Source organism: Camelus ferus, chromosome 3 (assembly GCF_009834535.1).
Source record: "Camelus ferus isolate YT-003-E chromosome 3, BCGSAC_Cfer_1.0, whole genome shotgun sequence".
NCBI classification, from domain to species: Eukaryota; Metazoa; Chordata; class Mammalia; order Artiodactyla; family Camelidae; genus Camelus; species Camelus ferus.
Genome location: NC_045698.1, coordinates 108,827,677 through 108,849,974, shown reverse-complemented (window position 1 = coordinate 108,849,974; position 22,298 = coordinate 108,827,677). Strand labels below are relative to the sequence as shown.

Below are 22,298 nucleotides of genomic sequence, written 5' to 3'. Positions count from 1 at the left end.
GGAGGGGTCTTTAAAAGGTCAACTTCGGAAGATAGGCTGGAAGCAGATCACGGAGGGTCAAGAAATAGGACTTTTTTTTTTCCGATTAGGTAGCAGGACACCATTGAAGATTTCTGAGTTCCATGACCAGATTAACACCTTTCCTTCCCCGTCGAAGGCTTATTCATCCTCTCTGTTCTAGCCCAAATCTCACCCCATCCCTCTGCTATCATTCACTTTTCATCTTTCAGTCCTTCACCTTTATTATCTAGTGCTAATCCATTTAGCACTTGATGACACGCTGTCTCTTTCAGGTGGTTTATTTTAGAAACATCTTACTGCTTCAACTCATTTATAAATTCCTTCTAAGCAGGGTTCATGACTTAAATTCATAGTTTCTGACCCAGGAAAGAAACATAAGAAGCCCTTGAGCAATGCCTGCTGCTTCTTAGAATCATTTCCTCAGGGGTTTCTTCTCTGACCTCTGATTAGATCAAACTCCTTTGTTCCAGGCTCTCATAGAATCATTTTCTAGCACGCTTCTCAGTTTTTAACTATCTCTCATTTTAATTTTAATTTTAAAGTACCACATTTTTAACTACGTGACTATTTGAATAGGATCTGCCTTTCCATATGCTGTATGTTCCCAAAGGGCGAGGACCGCCTCTGATTTTGCTCTTGATAGTGTCGCTTGTTTGTGTGCAACAAAACAAACGTTTGTTGAAAAGCTGAATCAGTAGGCATGGCCTTACGTGCTCCAAGGGTCAAGGGGCTTGAGCATAGCAGCCTCAGGCATGGTCTGACTGCAGTTTCTGAAAGAGCAATGAAACTCACAGAGCAAAACTACCCCACAGAGGGAGTTCCTCCATAAACTTCCCTTCTGCTTAGGGACAAACTATTTTCCAGAGAGTGGCTCTTTGATGGTAAGGAGCCCCCCTTGAAGGCTGATTTATCGTCACTTAGGACACTTGAGTCCTCCTTCTCACACAGCTGAGCAGGAGGCAAAGCAGAGTGTTCCCAACTGTCAGGAAGAAGCAGCACGCTGGCAGCAGCCACCATCATCCAGGCAGATGGAGCGACATATGTATATTTACATATATATTTCCTAATCAATAGGTTCCAGTGCAAACATGAAAACTCAAGAACATGATTGGAATTTAAGGGGCTCTGAAGGAGTTTAACATTTTAAAGAAAATTAGCACAAGCGGGTTTCTTAGCTGTAGATGACTTCAGGACAAAAATAAAAGTGCTACTGAATGAGCAAACTTTCTTCCCTAAATTGGTAAATCTCCTCTTCCAAATTAGTACTGCTAGAATTTCTTCTAAGAAATGCACTTCTAGGACAAGCCAGAGCTCCAATTTTTTTTTTCCTTGTTTCTACTTTATTTATTAATGGAGGTATTGGGAATTGAACCCAGGGCCTCATGCATGCTAAACAAGCACTCTATACCACTGAGCTATATCCTCCCCCCTGAGCTCTGAAACCTTTTAACTTTATTCCTGGCCGTGCCTGCTTCTCTGTCTCCCGTTACAGCCACACAGGCTTGTTTCTTCCCTTTCTCCAACAGGCCAACCTTGTTGTCCCCTGTGAACTTTGTTATTGCTCGATCATTAGCAGTTGGCCAGTAAATATCTGTTAATGAACAAATAGGTTAAGATAAGCCAATTATACCCCAGCTGAATCCCATAACTTGTACTGTCTGCTGTTTGGGCCACGAGTACTGGACACAATATAAGTGATGGCCGGAAGATTTAGCCTATGATTTATTGGTTCTGATTCTTGTTTTGTTCATGCGTGTGTTGACAGAAAAAAAAATGCACAATCTAAAAGTTGAGAACTTGTTTTATTGGTGGATATACTAGGGGCTTAAGCCTGGCAGACAGGCTCTCAGATAGCTCTGAGGGGCTGTTCCAAAGTAAGGGAGGAGCCAGTATATATAGATCTATAGGAGTTTTTCCGACAAAACTCAGGTAGTTGGAACATAAAAAGATTACTATTAATTAAAGGAAAACCAGACATCTTAAGTTAATGAATTTAACACTTTTCTATGCATGGGAAGATTCAAGTCTGGGCTCACTGAAATCATTCCTTTGATATGCACCTTAACTATCTAGGCCCAGTATCCTGTTTTTCTCCATCCTGAATCCCTTCGGGGTGCACATTCAGGGGTGACTGCAATGGCTGATGGCTTGCTGGATGCAACATCATTTGTTGATATGGTTCTTTGTCCACACATGTGAATATCTTCAAGGAAGATGGTTTGCAACTTTATCTGACACAGAACCAGACTTTGCTCCTGTAATTCATGTGAAGATGATCTTGTCACACATTACCAGTTGCCTACAACTTCTGTTCTTTCCTCCTTTCTTAATAATAGAATCCTCTGGGGGCAATGTGTCCAGTTAAAAAATATACTTCATCTTCCCAGGCTTTCTTAGAGCTACTGTAGGTAGTCATGTAACCCAGTTCTGGCAGCTCAGCAGTAGAAGTCAGGTGAGGATTCTGGAAAGCTATAGCCTTCTTGATAAAAAGGTACAGATTCAGCGGCTATGTCTTTTGCCCTTCGACCTTTTACCCTTCTCCCTGCCTGGAACGCAGATGTGATGCTGAAGGGAAGGAGCTGTCTGGTGTAGCAGCAGGTGCTGTCCGTGCTCTGTCCATAACCCCTTGACACTCACCATTGCTATATTTACCACAGGCTTCCTATTGAAAGCTCCTGTGTCTCTGCCAGAGGGCTTTTGCTGGCTACAGGATCACAATTAGCCTGTGAGTGTGTGTGTGTTGGGGGGGGGCAGGTTGGAAGTGCCAGAGAGTTAGTGACCCTGGCAGCAGCCCTCAATGACAGACGGAAATTGGTGCATAAACACCCGAGCTCCTGGGCCTTCAGGTGGGACAACTCTGAGGCATGAGCTATACGCACTGGGGGCAGAGTGCCTTGAGGTCCCCAGAGGGACTGAACCCCAGTTGTCCACAGCAAGAACTCACTCAATGCATCCTGTACTGGCTTTCTTTTCTGTCTCACTTCCCTACTCTCCTACCCTCCTGGGTTCACCTTCCAAATACACTACTTGCACAGGAATCTATCTTAGGATGAGGGAACCCAATCTAAGACATCTTGTGAGTATGCAGATGAAAACCACATGCTAAGGGAGGAAAGGAATCTAGGAGTCCTTTGATGAAGAAGACTTGGATGGAGCCCTGGATGCCAAACTTGGGCCCCTACACAAGCCTTGGTCTTTCTCTTATTTGAGGAAAACAAACCTCTTCTTTGGGAAGGCCAGCACAATTGGGTTTCTACAGCATGCAGCCAGATGCAACTGTAACTGAGAGATCTGGAGGAATTTTTAGTTGAGTCCAAACACAACCAGTCATCAGCTGGACATGGATGCTAATAAAGCTGACACTCTGTGACTACGTGATTACCAGCCCTTCACACTATATTGCACATTACTGCTTGCACAATGTTTGCTTACATGTCGCTATGATTAACCCTCACGTTAATTTTGTGAGGCAGGTGTTATCAACTCCATTTTACTGACGTCCAGAGAGGCTGAGTACCATCGTTACACGGCTAGTGGTGGAATCAGGCTTAAGTCCAGTGATCTTTCACCACAGGGAGCTAGGGGCTAGGTCTTCATTCTGTGGCATTTAAGTAATGAGTTGCACCTCTGCCTGTTCCCTCTGCCTGTCTCCTGAGATCCTGTGCTTTTCCATGCCTGCTGGATCCATCATTACCCTTCACTCCCATGGACAACAGACATGTGCTTCCACCAGAGCTATACCTCCCACTGCCAAACTGCATCACTAACTTTACATATGAATCACAGGTTCTCCAAAACATGTGCTGAATCCTCTGGTCTCTAGGCCTTAGTTCCAGCTGTTGCCTTTGCCAGGAATACTTGACTTCAGAAGTGGGAAACTGCTGTACTGAGGCCTAGTGAAGACGGTCTGGTAGCTGCATTCTCATGGTAACTGTCGTCAGGACACCCATCTTAGCATGGCTCAATGCACCAAAAACATTTAGATGTTTAGTAAATGTTTGTGAAATGCAAATGGGTAGCCATAGTGGAATCCAAGTTGAATTCCATTTTATGCCTGTTTAAAATCAATAAAAACACATTCTATCACACATAAAAATGAATATATCTCTATAGAAGACTTCAGACAAATGAAATATATGCCATTGAACATTTAATATATTACATTCAAGTACAACTTTTTAAAGGACAAAATTATAATGTAAGTTCATTGAAATGGTAAGCATTTAAACATCATCTGAACCATATCAAATAATACTCATTTATTCTTATGAAATGTGTTGACAACCTGTAAGTTTATGTATAAGGCTCAGCATTTTCAACACTTCTGGCTTAGATGAGAAAAGACTGTGTTTTCTTAATGGTGATTCAGGAAATCTGATATACCTGTGTTACAGTGGCTGGTGTGTGGAGACAATGCTAGCACCCATGACTGGCTGGGCCCTGGAAAACAAGCATGCCATGTTCCCATGCTGTTCTGGGACACAGAATACAAAGTCTGATCTCGGGTCAAACTACATGCAAGGCATGGAGAGGACTGTGCCAAGGGGTTCACTGAGGCTGGAGGACAAAAGGGAAAGCGAAGTGAGGTGAAGAAGCCAGGAGCCTACTTACAACCATTCCAGGTCAGCAACTCCCAAGATATTTATATCAAGGTATTTGGTAGGAAATATAAATGCTCATTGGGCCAGACTCAAGAACTAAACTATCACAACAGATGCAACCTGGAGGACAGACTTATCAAACCTCCTATAAACAAGTGGCACATCAGCTCAAAAGATGCCCATCTGTCTGGTTTCAGTTGGCAAGGAACCTATAAAAATATTTACATGTCTATTTTTGGTAAATTTATTTCACAAAGCCACCATTTCATTTCATAAGGACAGTAAGGCTCATTAAATCACAAGACAAAATTTATAAATGGGATGACAGAACTATTTCAAATACATTTGTTGAGTAAAGGTATTTTCGCTAACTATAAAATCCAGCAAGACAAAAAGATAATTACACTAGCATTATTGTCAAAAGACTGTTAGACTGTAGATTAAGTTCAAAAGGTTAAGGATTTTACAAAAAGATAACATGAGTATTAATCATATATAAAGAGTATTTGATTAGCTACAGAAAATGTTAGTAAGTGTGTGGTTTCTTCCTCTGAGCAACTAGCTTTAGAAAGTAATACCAACTCCACTTAAATTTTGACCTACTTTAATTCCTTATCAATGGCACCATAACTTGGAATACTTAAAGTAAGCCAGTCACTTTGGCCACCAAATTAAGTCACCATTATGTTCCTAAAATAATTTATATAGGATACACTGGAGTAGCCTACACTTAATTGTCATACAGTACTGCACAAGCTTATAGATTTTTTTCATTTTTTCCTTAATTTTTCTGAAGTCCTGTTTCCCAGAACTTTGATCACTAAATATGCCTACCTCAAGGTTCCAAACACTCATGTCTATTATAGGAACATGTAGGGTAAATTCATTCTCTTTAATGTGACAAGCAAAATTCTAAAAATGACCCCAAACCTGCGATATTGGGACAGATTTGGAGGTGTTACGTAGAGATACGAGGGATGTTCAGGGGACAGACCTCAGACAAGGGATTCTAAAGATTTTTATACTTTCAAGAGAAACATTCTAGGAAGGGAAAAAGTGTTCTACAATCTAGGGCATGTTAAAGAGCCCCTGTTCTCATAGCCAGATGTATGAAAACAGTTTTCTTTAAAGAAATACAGGTCTATGAGCCAAGACAAGCTTCGGCTAAATGATTGGTAGCTTTTGTTTGGCTCTGGAGGTTTCCATGGAAACAGCCTGAGAGACAGAAAAGGCAACATTATCATCTTTATCTATAATGCCATCTGATAAAACTGCACACTGGTTCGTTCATGCTATCCAGAGCAGATGTATTACTTCTGATAAGCTCTGACAAAGGGAGGCAGGAGTTCTATCTGATCACACTCTGAATTTCCTGCCTTCCTCCATTTGAAACCATAAATTAAAATCCTGATAAAACCTCCTCTGAACATTTCCCTCAGGAACCTCTAGTTCAAGTAATGCTTCAGTAATCAGAAGCCAAATGAAGAAATGTGAAGCACATGGAGCTCCACTGCCAAGTTCTTAAAATTACAGGACACCAAGCTTACTGTAGCTGAAGAAATTATTCTGAAGAGTATTTACAATTTCATTATATCAGATCTCAGCGAGGCAAGAAACAGTCTTAAGTGTTTACCCACAGTTGAATCAAGTGGCATCATTCATAATTTTTTTATGTCTAGATCATTTGTACATGTGTATATATATCTTTTTACCTGTATATCTCTATATATTTAATATAGTAGCACACTGCACACACCATTCATTATCTAATCTTACATCAGGTTAGTGCTTTTCAGAAAGGCCACAAAAGCAGCCCTAAGCTCAGAATTCTATATCTGAAGTATATAAAAATAAAAACCTCAATAACAATACAGTATAAACAAGACAAACAAAATAAGGAGGCATGCAACCTTTAGCACCATGTTTAAGACCATAAAGGGCAAGAGTGTTGACAGAGGGCTAAAGAGGAATTCAGCGGTGGGTTTCCCGCTGGAATGGGATCCCACAGAACCATCTTGCAGAATCCAGTACTTCAAAAAAGGGACAGCCTGAGAAATTCTATTAACAGAAATGTCAAAACCCATAATTTCCCAGAGACAGATGATTTGACATTCTTTCTTTTTCTAAAAATATTGGAGACATTACTCTTCAGGAACAAATTGTCCACTTTTGGAGATAAGTTGGGAAATCACTGCCAGCTCAATGAGATAAATGATGCCCCAGTAAGTTGAAAAGACATGATATACCCCCAAAAGGACCAATTTACTCATGGAAAGTAGCTTACTAATGAGCAGTTAGCTCCCTGATATCAGCATAACAATAGAGACATGGGCTACAATGGAAAGAGTCAACCTAGCGCATACAACTGTACACTCCAGCAGGCAAGACATCTGACCAACACTCACACCTCTATGCACAGCATTGGTGTGGGCATCCAGATCACAGGATGAAGTCTCAGCTTGTTCCTTTCCATAAGAAGGGACTGAAAGTCTAGGAAAGGGTTTAATTAGAAGTGTGCTGAAGATTTCAATGGTGTAAGGGTGGCAGGTAAGAAGTTATAGGGCAGAAACAACTTTAGATATCACCTAGCGCAAATCCCTCATTTTACTGGTGGGAAAACTGAGGCCTCAAGATAAAGGTCAGCCCTAAATGACAGAAGAACCATGACCAGAAGAGAAGCCATGTAACTCTCAGTGCGGGACTTCCCCCATTATGCTGCTCTCTCAGGCTCTTTTAAATCTCAACATGTGTCATTAAATCAAACTCAGGGGAAATGAGAAAGATGAGATAAGAAAAAAATGCTTAATTTTTACAAAGATTTTGGTGGTAATTCACATTCTGATGTGCTTAATATTAACAAAGGGGGAAAAAATATCAGTTATCTTCTGGTAAAAATGTTATTTCCTGCATGAAACAGGTTCGTTTTCTGAGAGTAGTTTTTTAGGTACCGGAATAGCTCACAGCTGGCAACTGTCATGTGTCCCATCTTTGTAGTTAGAGCTTGATTCAACAGATTCTCTATCATCAGGTGGGCTGAAATGACTGCTGTCTTGAGAATCTGTACCAATACTCTTGGTCTCTGACTGAAGGTGGACAGAAACCTGAACTGCTATCTCCTGGCCTTGTTCACTCAGAGAACCATCATCCGAATCACCTCCTGGTGAATTACTCCGGCCCATCTCTGGGTTAATGACATAGATGCCATCTTGAGCATTCAAGGCAGGTCTCTCTTTAATTCTTTCTCCCATGTCATCAGGGTCATCCACTCGCACAGCCTCAAACATCTCCTCTACAAAGGCCCGACAGTTTAGAATAAGGGGTGGCAGAGGGACGCTTCTTGCCAGTTCTTCGATATAACGAGCAAACTCCATGGTTTTAAATTGTGTGACTTTGGCGAGTTCCAGCGTTTTGGCCGAGGTGATGATGGGGATGCGTTTGGCGATCTCAAAGGCCTTCTGAAGTTTCTCTGCCCCTTCAGTTCGGAAGAATTCGTTGATGGCTTTCTCAGTTTTACGAAGATGGCTGCTCATCATGCAGAGCCGTGTGACATTCAAGATGAGAGTGATTGTAAAGGCAATCAGGCAGACAATCATGTAGTAGATACTCATGTCTCCTGAGGTGAAGATAACCCGCAGGGTGACCGAGTAGGAGGCACGGATTGGAGAGGTGATAGAACATGTATAGAGCCCACGGTCAGCAAAGGCTATGTTGGTGATATTCAGGAAGTTACCAGAAACCAACCATTTTCCACCTGGTAACCCAACAGAAACAAAAAATTACAGCATAAAGAATACTATTACTAAATACGCCAACCACCTTATCGATAGTCCACCTCTTCATGAGAGTACTTTAAACTCATCTAGTAGGTCCTGCTGTTTGCTTAAATCATGTAAGAAAGGGCAGACTTTTATGTCCAGAGTCAGAATTTAAATAGCCTAGAACTTAAAAGTGGGAATTAAGATCTTTCTTCCTGACACTAATGATTATCACGGGTGCCTTTTCACTGCTAGATGTAAGAAGCCTTTCAGGGAGACAGGTGTGTCAACATAATGCTAAATGACTAACCTTAAAAAAAAAGCTTGTATGTATGTGTGTGTGTCTAAACCACAGCCTCTACCTATCCATTCTCATAAAATAGAAGGCTGTGCCAGAGAAATATAAAACAATGGTTATTTCTGGGGTAATGGGTTACAGGTGATTTTTATTTTCTTTTTAACTATTTATTTATTTTCAATAATGAACTTATTTAGAAGAAGAGACAAAAACTATTTTTAAAAAGTCCTACCAATTTAATGTGTTTGTTCAATGACTAACTAGCTAATCTGGCATGCCTTGCACATGTTAATTTGTTTTGTTAGAAAAGGTTGGTTCATGATAATATCTTGATTTTCTGGCAAGAATAACTGAAGTACAAGCCAAAAGATGTCTCACAAGTCAGGGTAAATGAACAGCTTGGCAGAGAGAGTAAAGTTGCCCTTAAAATGCCTAGGCTTCTGTTTTAAACCTAAAACATGCTGCCTGTCTTCCACACATGAAGGTATCTTTGTTCAGGAATGTGTATACAAAAGGCTATGAGTATGAAGAGCAAAGCACACTGACCACCCACCTTGATTCAACATCCTTTAATAACTTGGCTCTGCCTGCACAATCCTCACCTTTTAAGTTCTCAGGGTACTCTGTGCATTAACTATGAAAGCCTTCAAAGGTGGGATAGATGGGCTAAGGTGGTGTACAGGTGAGTCCCAGTGACCAGAGGTGGTGTCCCAGAGGAGGCTGGGTGACTATGAAGAACCACTTGAATGCCTCAGCTTCCAGACCTCTTTCATCCCTCAGATTCTATACTTCTGGATTATTTTAGCAGCACATCAATTAGCAAGCACTGTGGACTCTGCCCATTTTTATCATCAAAATTTTTCTAAATTCTATAGTAATATTTAAGAGCCATCACTTCACCAATATGCAAAGAAGAGGAAAGCATGCAGCTATGAATATAGCCATTATTTTACAAGCTTCTGTTCTATAAACTTGGAGCTATGAAAAGGATACCCTATGAATCCGAGGTATGATGAACTACATAGACTCCATTCATCAACCACAATACTATGACCACAGTCTAAACTCCCTAGTTCACTTGCTGATAATAGCTCAAGATTTATGAACCTTGTATTAGACTGACATACTCTTTAAACTCTCACTTGAGATTCATAAAATTTAATAAAATTGTCCAGAGCTGCTGCTGAAAGCATCAATGATAAATGTTAGCAGAAAGGCAAAATAGGAAAATAAAACCTCCATTTCACTTGACTGGTCTCATCCTAACCCAAATTTTGTTTATACAGTCAGTCTGTAATAATCACATTGATTGAATAATGCACATCTTAGATGTGTCTGGTCAGGACCCTAGAGCCAAAGCAGTTAAGAGTCTAGTTGAATGGATCCAAACAGGGAACCCCAAATCACGTTCAAAATACACATACTGGGCACCACTATTGAGGTTCTGATTTAATAGGTCTGCGTTCTTAAGAAGGTCTGTTCTAACATTCACACTCTTTAATCCCTTGGTGGCCAGCTACTCAGTTCGCAGAAGGTTAAAATGTTCAGCATATACTTTAGAAAGAAGCACCATCTGTCTCCTTTTCTGTTTTCCACTCTAATATGAATAGCCAAATAGCCTTATATTCCAAGAGATTAGACTATCTTTCTAGCAAAAAAAGATCAAGGGGAAATTTTCTGAAAGTGTAGCTTCTGAGGAGCCCAGAATTTAATTCTTATTTCATTGATTTTTCATGGAGATTTCTTTTCAATGTGTTTTAACACAAGTAGTCTTCAAAAAAATCTTTGTAACAGAACACTAGTCAAAGGAAATAGTATTTTGATTAAGGTGTGTTCACAGGTTCATAAACAACAAAATCAAACAAAAACCTGTCAAAAAGTAGACTTTGGTCACATTATTATGATGTTTGTGTGATTTTTAAGACTAAGAGACAAAAAAAAAATACAAGAGAAACTCTCCTGTTCTCCAATAAATTAAGGTACAGAATAGAAAGTAGGAATGAGCTGGAAGGGTGGCTTATAGAGTTCTTCCTCAGTGCCCTTCTGATTCTCAGATGGACTTAAAGTTTTAAGCACAGATCTTTATGCTCACTTTAAAAAACATCCTTGATTTCCTCCAACATTTTTAGTTAATTCATTTCTGAGCAAAAAAGAATTTTATTTATGACAAGTTTACTTAGTCTAGTGAAAAATCCTTCTTGCTGTATTCACACAGGGCCACCACCCTGTACCACTCACATTACCATCTAGGGGAATGGTACCCCTGGAGTTGTGCAGTGCATAGCCTGCACAGCTGTATGCAGCAACCCTGACGTAGCCTATGTTCAATGAAGAAGGAAACCAGCTCACCAAGAGGAGAGAAAAACGCTCACCATCATTATGTGAAACCTTTTAAATTGATAACTATTCTTTATTTTTTTCTTCTTCTGGTTAAGAAATTACAATTATTTTTTCTGACAGGTATAATACTCCAGGCCTTTCAAAAGCTTTAACTATTTACTGTAGTACCGCATCTTTGAGACTTCTTATTGAATATGTCATAAAACTAAGAAGAGAGAAGTAGTAGGAAATGAGTAACCTTGACTAATTATACTCTGGCATAGTTACCTCTGTCTCTGTCATCCAGTTGCTGTCCTTTTGAGTTGTACCAATAGATATCTTCAAAGTGGTCGACTGTGAGAAGACACTCGATTGAAACACTAGTTCCCTCTCTGGCTATGATGACATCATCACCCGAATGGGAATCCGGTGAGAGTTCAAAACTTGGGAGAAATGATGCATTGAAAGAACTATGATTCACTCCCAGTGGGGTCACTTGGTTGAAGCCTACATCTTCCAAAGCAAATGCTTCTGGCACAATAACAATCACCACTAAAGTGAATAAACAACAATGTGGCTTCATGGGAAAATGGGAGAAACTCTTGTTTAGACTGGAGAACTCAAAAGCTTCTACACTATAACAAAAGCACAGTGGGTCATTGATTGCTTGGTACTGGATTCTTCAAAAAAAAAAAAAAAAAAAAAAAAGGCAAGTTTCCGTAGTGTAGTGATTATCACATTCGCCTCACACACACACAAAAAAGGTAGATCCAGGTATATTTTTGAAGTCTTCAAGATTAAAAGATGTGAGTGGAGCCCAACCTAAAAGAAAGCCAGATATAAAGTTTAACCATCAAAGACTCGTAATGGGGTGAAATTCTGTTCTAGAAATAAATAGATGTGAAACTGACTAGCATAACTGGCATCAACATCAGGGAGTGAAATAGAACACCACTTTAAAATCTTACGCAGTCTGTAGAAAGAGCACTGAGCTGGGAAATGGCAGACCTAGATTCTGGTACTAGTGTTGCTACTAACTAGCTGTAGGACCTTGGCAAGTAGCTGGGTTTGCTTCTCACCTGTCAAATGAGGGACTGGATGAGACAATCTTTAAGGGCTCTTCTAATTCTGAAACACTGATTCTTTTTCACTCTGACAAATTCCCTGCAATGAAGGCTAAAATATTTAGCTTAGTGATCTTTTATTTCAACCTGCACCAGTATCATCTGCTGTTATATCAATAACATAAATCAACTGGTACATCAAAATCATAACCATGGAGCTCAAAATTTGAGTAACTCAAGTATACAGACACATTAGCTATAAATAATGCAAGGACACTTGAGGCAGTTTTGTCTTAATATTAGAAAGAAAACTGTACTACTACATATACATGAACAGTTACTGACTTCTGAGGCTATAGAACCTCCCTCTCGGGCAAGAATTTTAGAGAAAAGAATTTTCCTTTAATAGTTTCTTCAATATCAAGAAACAAAATACAATATACTTACATTTATAAGAATACCAAATTTCTAACTCAAAGTCTATAAAATTAGCTAAGGGAGGAATCGACATCTTAAATGTCTAGTTGATAGAAATGCAAATATAAACTACAGGGAAAGATTGTCAGACAAATTTAAAAGAAGAGTAAAATATCATGAATAAAAAGCAAAATGACATCCAAGAACTATGTGATTATGATCCTCTTACTGGTAACTTGATTTCTCTTTTAAAACCAGACTCTTAAAGAAAAATTTCAACTTCTATTTCTATAAAATATGGGATGCAACACCTAGCTTTATTTCTTACAAGGGCCCAAAATAATTAGTTTTGGAAATTTACTCTCCTGTATACTTACATGAAGGCTGATTGAACATATAACATAAAAAGCAATGGATCATTGTACTTTGCCATTAAACTGTTCAAAGTCTAAATTACAAGTTGAAAATCTCATTTAGTTTTCATTAGCCCTTGAAAGGATTTTGAATGATGACAATAATTTTATCTTCCAAATTTAAGGATTTAGAATAAAACAGAACCTCAGATTTTGCTATACATAATAGATTGAACACGTGTTTATTTCCATTTCCTCCCAAAAACCCCACTAAAATGACAATGAAGGAAACAAAGCACTTGGGCATTGGGTGAGATGAAAGAAGTGATCTGATCTAACTTCTTTACAATTATTTGCTCCTTAAGATTGTACTATAACAGGAGAATGCTGATTTCTATTAGGAGGGAGTGGAGGGTACAAACAATGGAAATAACTTTAATTAAGAGACTGCCATAAGCCAGGCACTGTGCTAGGGGTTGATACATGCAAGTTCCCACCTTCTTTGCCACTACAATTGGCGGTTGTGATTTTCGTCCTTTATTTCAAACTAAGTGGTTCTCAATGGTGACAGGAAAGGAGTGTGCTAAAAAAGTGCTCCCAGTTCTTCCCAGGACTTTGGTAAGGAGTCCTGTGGCTTCATCCAAGTCAGCATTCCCCAAATTTCATTCATTTCTTCTACTGTCATCATTTTTTTGTTCTGCTGTATCTGTGTACCAAATTATTATTCTTTATGCTTTTCTTTCAACAACTCATTTTATTTTCATACATTTATTTTAAAAGGAAAGTCTGTATCACATCTGTGGATAAAACTAACTTTACACATAAGCACAATGAAAACAAAGCCATGTTATTAACTTCCAGAGATACTGCCATCTGCTGAAGGCTCTATGCAGGAGGCCTGCTCTCACTGTAGAGAGAACAAAAACCAAACAAACCTCACACAACTCCACTTTACTCTAATACCACCTAATTTCTCACCCTGCCATCCCCTTCCTCCCCACCCCTTCACACTACTGAGTTTAGAACCACTCTTTTAGACTAGAGGTATATGTTTTCATCTATTCAACAGTATCTCTTGAGCACCTACTATGTGCCACAGACACTGTCTCTGCCTTCATGGAGCTCACAGTAGAGGACACAGACACTAGCCAATACATACACATACAAGAAATGCTATCCAAGGGATAGTACAGGCCACCACAGCAGCACCCAACATGGAGAGCTAACCATGTTGTAGAAAGTCTCCCTGAGAAAGCAAGTTGTACAACAGCACCAGAGGGATAAAGGGGAATTGAGAGTAGAAGACAGTGATCTAGGTAAAGAGACAGGGGGCAGGGAAAAAGCAGAGGGTTCACTGGTTAGAAAAGACCTCCAAGTTGTGGTAGGGAGAGGTGGTGGCCAGAGTGCTGGGTCTGCCTCCTGATTCTGGAGGTGGGCAGTGTGGACCAACAACAAAACTGGAGGCAGACTTTGGGAACTGGAGTGGGAGGCTGAAGTTAGTGAAGAAGATACCTGTCTAAGGTGAAGCAGTTGAAGAACTGGGGGCTCAGGAGTGGGGCAGATCACCTGTGGGGGTGGTGATGTCCCCCCCAAGATCAAAGCAGCTAAGGTGGAAGAAACTGGAAATGGAAGACATGGACTCACTTTCCCTGCTCTGAGATGCAGGAACTTCAGGGGAATGAACAGCCTTCACGTGAGAGGGATGGAGGGCAACAGCCTCCTGGCAGTGTTGCTGCTGTGCAGGTCCCTTCTTCATGCAGCTTCCCTGAGCCTCCTCTCAAGGCCTGGCTCTTCCTCTCATATGGATTCAGAGTACACCTGGATGCAAGGTGGCTATTCTCTGATGCCCTGTAGCCCTCACCATTACACCAGTCACCTGGCCCTGGTATATGCTGCTCTGTATTGCCAGGCAGTCTACCCCACCTCACTATGAGCCCTTTAGCACAGAGACTGTATTTTTTATTGTTATACTTCATAACTAGCACATGTTCAATAAATACTTACTGATGGAGAAGAGTTTAAATTTGATCAAGTATATGATGGATCTCTGTAAGCTGAAGAGTGTTATACAGCAGGGATCATAATTATTCAGATCTACATGCATTTACTAGCACTTATTATATTCTCTGAGACAAAAAAAGCCAATGCTAGTAATCTTGAAAGATTTGAAAGGCATAATGCCTAAATGCATTCCTTAAATGAACTACTAACCCCCAAAGTCTTCTTTTACCATCTTGTCCTAGAAGATAATGGTGGGAATAAAAGATTGGCAAGTCCAGAGTTTCCAAACCAGGTTGAGTATCACAATTATCTAGAGAACTTGTTAAAAATATGGATTACTGGGTCCCACCACAGAACTAGTGAATAAGAACCTCTGGGTCTGGACCTTGGAATTCATGGTTTTTAACTAGCTTCCTGGTGATTCTGAGGCAGAGGGCCCATGGACTAGCATTCAGAGATCACTAATATACTTCCTCATTTCCTCTGCAACAGCCCTGCCTAATGGTGCTCTGGACTGCCCAAATACTTCTAATATGAGAGAACCATCACTCACATTTCTGGATTAAGATTACCTTGGAACATTGTAATGGAAGCCTCTGATAAAGGCAGGGTAGCAGAGAGGTTCAGGGTACAGGCTCTGGAACCAGGTTTCTGGGACTTGAGTCCTAGATCTGACTCTAATTAGCCTTGCAACTTTTGTTAATGACAGTCTCTCTGTGCCTCATCTTTAAAACAGGGAAAATAATAGCCCCTATTCTCAAAGGACTATTGCGAGGTCTGAATGAGATAGTATACATAAAACACAGAGTCTGGTAATTCACTGAAGTGATCACTGAATAAACTCTACTTCTTATTGTTGATGGTCCTTTCACATGCTAAAATCTACACCTTACAGCAAAACCACTATTAAAGATAAGTAAAACACTTATTTGGAATACCACGCAACCATTTAAAAACCTTGGAGGAGAGAGAGGAAACACCATCATGTAATTTCAGTCTTTAACTGTGAATCGCACACTTTTCTTTTTCTCATTGCAAGTAAATATTTTACAATAATACAGATCAAACATTGTAAACTGATCTTTAAGCCAAACCATGATATTATATTTGTTTTTATGTGTCCTGAGTAGAGAACCGTTGTTGTGATCTATCTAGCCTGTGTTCCCCTTTTTGGAGCTTTGCCTTCTTGGGACCAGGAGGAAGTCAACCCATTGGCTGACTAAGAAGAATCTTGTTTCTGGAATTTGGATTGAGACACTATGCGATGGGGCCATTTGAGGAAGAGCAGGTACATAGGGACTGAGGCAACAGGTTACAGAAAAGACAACAAGGATGGAGAAGAGAAAGAGAGTGTGGTAGCAGAAGGGGGGGGGCGGGGTGGCAGCGATGCTGGTGGTGGAAGAATTGCAGAGGGGAAGAGAGAGAGACTCACATGTGCTGCTCTGGCCCAGACAGAATTCTACTTCCTGGCTCCAATATGACTTTTTTTTTTTTTTTAAAAAGCATCCTTATTTAATGTTACTCAAAATTAAAACTACAAAATTGAAGGCTGAATATGCAAACAATAAAGGAAATTGAGAAATGATTAGGTGGGGAAAAAAAATTAAGTTTAGCAAAAGTGACTGAACTGTGACTGTAGCTACCAGGAGACCCTCATCATGGATTTTCAGCTCCTCCCCTCCCCTGGAGCAAGGCGCACCAACTGCCCCTGTGGCCAAGACTTGCAGTTCCTGTTCTGTACAGACACAGCCATTTGCCTCTGCTAGAAGTTTATAGAGAAATCTACAAGACAGGGATTAAAAAATACTATGAACACTGTAAAACTGCTCTTAGGTCAAAGGTGGCAGAAGCAGCCTGGTACACTGATTTCACGCCAGGAGAGCAGCAGGTTCTGTAATATCCTTAGTAATATCTGTAATATCCCAGTCAACAAAGGCAGGCTCAGCCTGGGCACTTCATACTCATACCATGGACATCCTGAACACAAAGGACTTCTAGTCTGAGCTACTAAGAGACACAACCCATTTGCAGAGAAGAGGCTGTTGAGCATTTGGGAGAGAAAACACTGGCAAAGGTATGTGTCCAAGATGACAGAAGCAGAAAAAAAGAGTGAGGGAACAAATCACCCTTGGGATCAGGATACCCTTGACTTATCTCTTCACACCAAATGTCCTCTTACTTAAGTCAGCGTGGATTGCTTTTACTTGCAACGAAAACTACATTGACTACGACCTTTCTACTCATTCTGGAGTAATGACTGTAAAACAACTCAGCTAACTCAGGGGCCATCATGCACATGAAATACTGGGCACTGCAAGGGATGCTCAGGTGAATTAGAACACTGTCCCAAACCCTCAGGAATTTACAAGCCAGCCTGGAAGGCAGGGCCAGAAATAGCTGACTATATATAAGTTGGTGTGAGAAGTACTGAAGAGAGTAATTGTGCTGTGAATGCAAAAAAGAAAGGAAGACTTCTTGAATTTTAGGAATGCAACTCCCTTTAACTTTGGGACTACCCATAATATCACGCCTGCTATCTCAATGCAGCAGCTGACATATGGAGGCTATGAAGAAAGAGTTCAAAAAGGAAAATCAAAGCGCCATCTTCATGTAAACAGTTAAAAAGGGCTATGCTATGCTTGTAAAGTTACTTGGTAGAATTTTTTATTACCTTTCTTCAGCATGAATAACAGGAAAGTGTGATATTCAAGTTTAATCTAACTCCTTTTTCATCTTTTAGGTACAGTAAAATGAAAGCTTTCCTAGGATCATGAATAATCAGAACTGTAGATGATTTTACCCTACAGAACCATCCTGGATATTGGCTATATCATTAAAAAATAAAAAGAAAGGAAAAAAAGAAAGAAAGAAAAGCACTTAAGCTGTCATCCCTAACAGATTGCCTTGTTGCTGCTCCTGCCAACTTCTGAGAGAAGAAATATTTCCATTCTGTTCCAATTCTCAACAGAAGTAAATAAGGAAGTAATGTGGCTGATTTCCGTTCTCGTGGCTCAATATTAAGTTGGCGGAGGAACCTGCTGTTTGCAGAAATAGTTCTGGGATAACTCAAAGGGAGGAAAAACAGTGATGCCCAGATGGTATTGGTTTTTGCTCCAAGTATACTGGGATATTAATGCCTCACTCTCCATAATTAAATGTGTTAGAGGCTGTATTTACAGCTCATCTACTCTCTCTGCCTGCACTCTTACACTTGAAAAATGGAGACGTTCCCCTACACTCAGCACACAAACGGTCAAAGTGGCATTCTGAATTGGCAAAGGAGAGAAAAAGCAAATGAAGAGCAGACTGTTAGCACTCCTCTGTCCTTTGCAGAGAACAAACATAAAGCTGTTCTGCTTATACTCAAGCATTATATAGGGATCTGTAACATTAAAAGGTTAATAATATTCAAACAGAAATCACCATTTTGAGGGCCATTTCCCAAAAAGTTTCTAATTAAAATAGCCCTAGTGCTCCCAATAGTATCTTGGAGCCATCACACACCTCATCACTGGCATTTAGGCACTCAGCTCAAACTTCAACATACTTTCTGGCACACTGAGAAACATCTGCATTTGCTGGAGCTTTGCTTCTAACCCAGGATTATTATACTCTTGACTTTTATCCTTTTTGCCATAAGCATTTGCTGAAGCCACACAAAGACAACGATGTAACAGGCTTAGATTTATGATCTCCTTGTCCTTTTTTTTTTCTCCATAGTCTGAAAAATCCCCCAAAATCTCAAACTCAGTATAACTAAAGTAACTCCTCACTCTCAGCCTCAGATCTACCTGACCAGCACATATACAGCATGGATGATAGCCATAAATACAATTCTTCCAGTTTTGCAAGATCACACTTAAACAGTATTATCATGGTTCTGTGATCAGGAGCATGGACTCTGGAGTTAAGGATGCCTGATCCTATCCCTGGCTGAAGCTGTGAGCTCAAGAGGCCTTAGTACACACATCTACTGAATAAAGTTATTAAGAGTAACCACCTCATAGGGTAGTTGTGAGTATTAGATGAACTAATATGGGTACATGGTAAAAACATGCTTTTATTCTTCTTCTTCTTCTACCTCCTAGATGTTTTTCAATTGAGTCCTACTGTCCTTGCCCTAGGTCAAGCCCTTTTACCTTACTTGGGTACCACACTATTCTTTTATTTTATAAATGGGTCTCCTGAACTCCAATTATATCCCTTTGATGTCCCATACACTGCTCCCTCCGAATTGGTCCTAAACACAAATCCAAGAAAGTTAAGGCAATTTTAAAATCCACTAGTTATTTTCCACTGCCCATGAGATAAGTTTCAAATTCTAATCTAGTAACCACAATTCACCAGGAATAAACTCAGTTGGCAGAACAGAAGCAGCTAGTTGGAGCCCAGCTGTGCCTGCAGGCACAATAACTGCTTGCTAAAAAATGAATGGATTTAGAAGTCAAGTTGGGTTTTTAGTTACACCTCTGTCACTAATTAGCTATGACCTCTAGTGGTCTTAGGTTCCTCAGCTACAGACTGATTATCAATCCTCTCTGCTTAAATCCTACAGTTTTTCCAGCTTCCCCGTCATGATTCAAAGCCTTAACTACATTTATTTTTCTCTCTATTCTTTTCACTTTAAAGTTCTGGTTCTAGTTGTTCTTTCTGCTTGAAACTTCCTGCCCTCCTCTCCACCCATCTTCCTGTGGAAATTTGACCTTCTGTACAATATCCAACTCACTTCTCACCTAAGCTCTCACTTTTACCCTCTTAATCTGGGATAAATTTCTTTTGCTCTGTCAGTCCCCTAGTACACTGAGAGTACTCGATGGTAAGACAGTTTCCTTCTTTTTTTTCTCCCATTTTTTAAATTGAAGCATAATCAGTTTACACTGTTGTGTCAATTTCTGGTGTATAGCATATATGTTTCAGTCATACATATACATACATATATTCCTTTTCATTTCTTTTTCACTATAGGTTACTACAAGATATTGAATATAGTTCCCTGTGCTATACAGTATAAACTTGTTGTTTATCTATCCGACATATAGTAGTTAGTATATGCAAATTTCAAACTCCCAATTTATCACTTCCCAACCCCTTTTCCCCCTAGTAACCATGTTCGTTTTCTACGTCTGTGAGTCTGTTTCTGTTTTGCAAGTAAATTCACTTGTGTCCTTTTTTTTTATATTCCACATATAAGTGATAGCATACGGTATTTTTCTTTCTCTTTCTTGATTACTTCACTTAGAATGATGATATCCAGGTCCATTCATGTTCCTGCAAATGGTATTATTTTATGCTTTTGACAGTTTCCTTTTTTTATCAGTTGTCTGTTTGTCCAAAAGACTGTAAACTTACTAATGACAGAATCTAAAAACCTCAGTCCTTGATATAAGATTGGAGTCAACATTCTGAATTCAGGGGAGGAGGGTATAGCTCAGTGGTAAAGTGTGTGCTTAACATGTACGAGGTTCTGGGTTCAACTGCCATTACTGCCATTAAATGAATAAACAAACAAACAAACAAACCTAATTACCTCCCCCCTCCAAAAAAATATAACATTTTGAATTCAGACACTTATTAACGTTGTAGTCAGAACGGTACCTGCTACAAACTTCTAAATGACTTTTCAGTCGCGGGCTCTGGAAATTGTTAGGGAGAGATATGATGACGTGAAAACAGCTGTTAAAATTTTAGTGGGCAGAACACCCTAGAGTGAATTCAATCTCTAACTGGTTTTCTCAAACTGCAATTATTAGACCACTTACATCAAATTAATCTGTGCTTGTTAAAGATGCAGATTTCTTGGCTCCACTCTGATTTACCGATTTGGCATCTCTAAGGGTGAGGCCTGGGCATCTGCATTTTTAATGTGCATGTAGTTTTAATGACTTACAAACCAAGCCCATGTATCTTTTGATTGTCATAATCATACTCTAATTCAGTGATTCTCAAAGTGTGGCACAAGAGCCTCTGCGGGTCCCTGAGACCTTTTCAAAATGATTTCATAATAATACTAGAACATTATTTGTCTTTTTCACTCTCATTCTCACACAGTACGGTGCAATTTTCTAGAGGCTACATAATGAATGACATCACACGAGAATGAATGCAGGAGACAGAAATGCTATTTATGTTAACATGCACTGAATTTATCATTTTAAATAAATAACTTTTAAAAAAGTTATTTTGATATCTAAAATGGTACATGTTGACAGATAAAACTCACACAAATAAAAACTCTTTGATGTTCTCAATAGGTTTTAAAAGTGTCAAGGGATGCTAAGACCAAAAATTTGAATGCTTTTAGTTATCATTATTATCAGCAGTACTTTAATGATAAGCTTAAGACACGGTTAAGCAGCTTAATGACATTCTAGTCTTAAACCCCAAATTTTATAAACTTTCCATTACAAAAGAAAATCAGAGGAAAGTACCTATTTTATACATATATAATGTTTTTGGTTTTTTTGGAATAGGTCGTTTTTAACATGCTCACAGGTAATACTGATGTCCCTAAATTTAGAGACCCACCATCTGAAGGGTTTTAGGAAGAGACTGTGTTTAGACATCAAAATGATAATTCTGAAAGCATTAAATGAAGTTGGCATTGGGTTCTTAAAAGGCCAGGTCCCTTCTCTGGGACTTAGTTTTTCACATCTATTCAATGAGGGTGTCTCTAATGCTTTTCTGGCGCTCAGTTCGGGTTTCATGCATTCCCACTGCTCAAGGGCAACTGAAGAGGTACATCTTTTTGATCAGGGGTCAGGAGTAAGCTAAAGTCATAAATTAGAGCATGTCACTCTTCTGCATAGAAACGTTCAATGCTTTTCCAATGCTCTTCAAAAAAAAAAAAAAAAAAGTCAAAATCCTTGTCCTGGCTCACAAACTCTACAAAATTTGGCCAGTTTAAGCCTCTTGCCTCATCTTCCTCTTTTTGCTCCATTCACAGTGGCCTTCTTCCTCTTTCTTGACCAGGCTGTTTGTTTCCAGGAAAAGGCGTTTGCACTTGCTATTCCTTCTGCTTGTAATACTCATCTCTAGATTTTCCTAAGGTTTACTCCTTCGCTTCGCTGTCACTTTATTCTGTTTAATTTTCTCTAAAGCACTCACTACTACCTTAGATAATCGTATTTGTTTGTTGACTTGTTTTCCGTGGGCCTCGTCCACTAGGACGTCAACTACCTGAGAACAAGGCTACTGTCGCTCGTAAACCAGTGTGTCCCAAGCACCCAGGGTAGTGCCTGGCAGGTAGGTGGTGCTCAGTAAATATACGATGCCCGAACTTCGGCAGCCCAGGCCAGACCTTCAAAAGGGCCGCGGATACCCTACCTTCCTTCACGTCATACCCCAACCCACCACCCAAACCCACGCCTCGGCACCCTCAGTGCCTCCCGCAGTAGCGACCCCCAACAAGCCCCGACTCACCAGACGAGCGCCGAGCTTTTTCCGGCCGAACTGGCTGCTTGACCCGGAAG

At 39.9% G+C, this 22,298-nt stretch overlaps 1 protein-coding gene across 1 annotated transcript; it reads right to left on the bottom strand.

Annotated features, from left to right (window-relative positions):
• Positions 1-1,804: 1,804 nt before the first annotated feature.
• Positions 1,805-22,296, bottom strand: MFAP3 (microfibril associated protein 3). The gene is made up of 3 exons (XM_006194863.3): positions 22,249-22,296; positions 11,283-11,816; positions 1,805-8,373 (listed from the first exon to the last, which is right to left on the bottom strand). Exons 2-3 carry the CDS (start codon positions 11,575-11,577, stop codon positions 7,580-7,582), a joined length of 1,089 nt encoding a protein of 362 aa, XP_006194925.1. The 5' UTR covers positions 11,578-11,816; positions 22,249-22,296; the 3' UTR covers positions 1,805-7,579.
• Between the last annotated feature and the right edge of the window lie 2 nt (positions 22,297-22,298).

What these genes read in the sequence shown, in the direction of transcription:
- MFAP3 (XM_006194863.3), bottom strand. Translation starts at nt 11,577, where the DNA reads ATGAAGCCACATTGTTGTTTATTCACTTTAGTGGTGATTGTTATTGTG. An exon ending in ACTGGATGACAGAGACAGAG is followed by an intron (nt 8,374 to 11,282) that starts GTAACTATGCCA and finishes TTGGGTTACCAG; the next exon opens with GTGGAAAATGGTTGGTTTCT.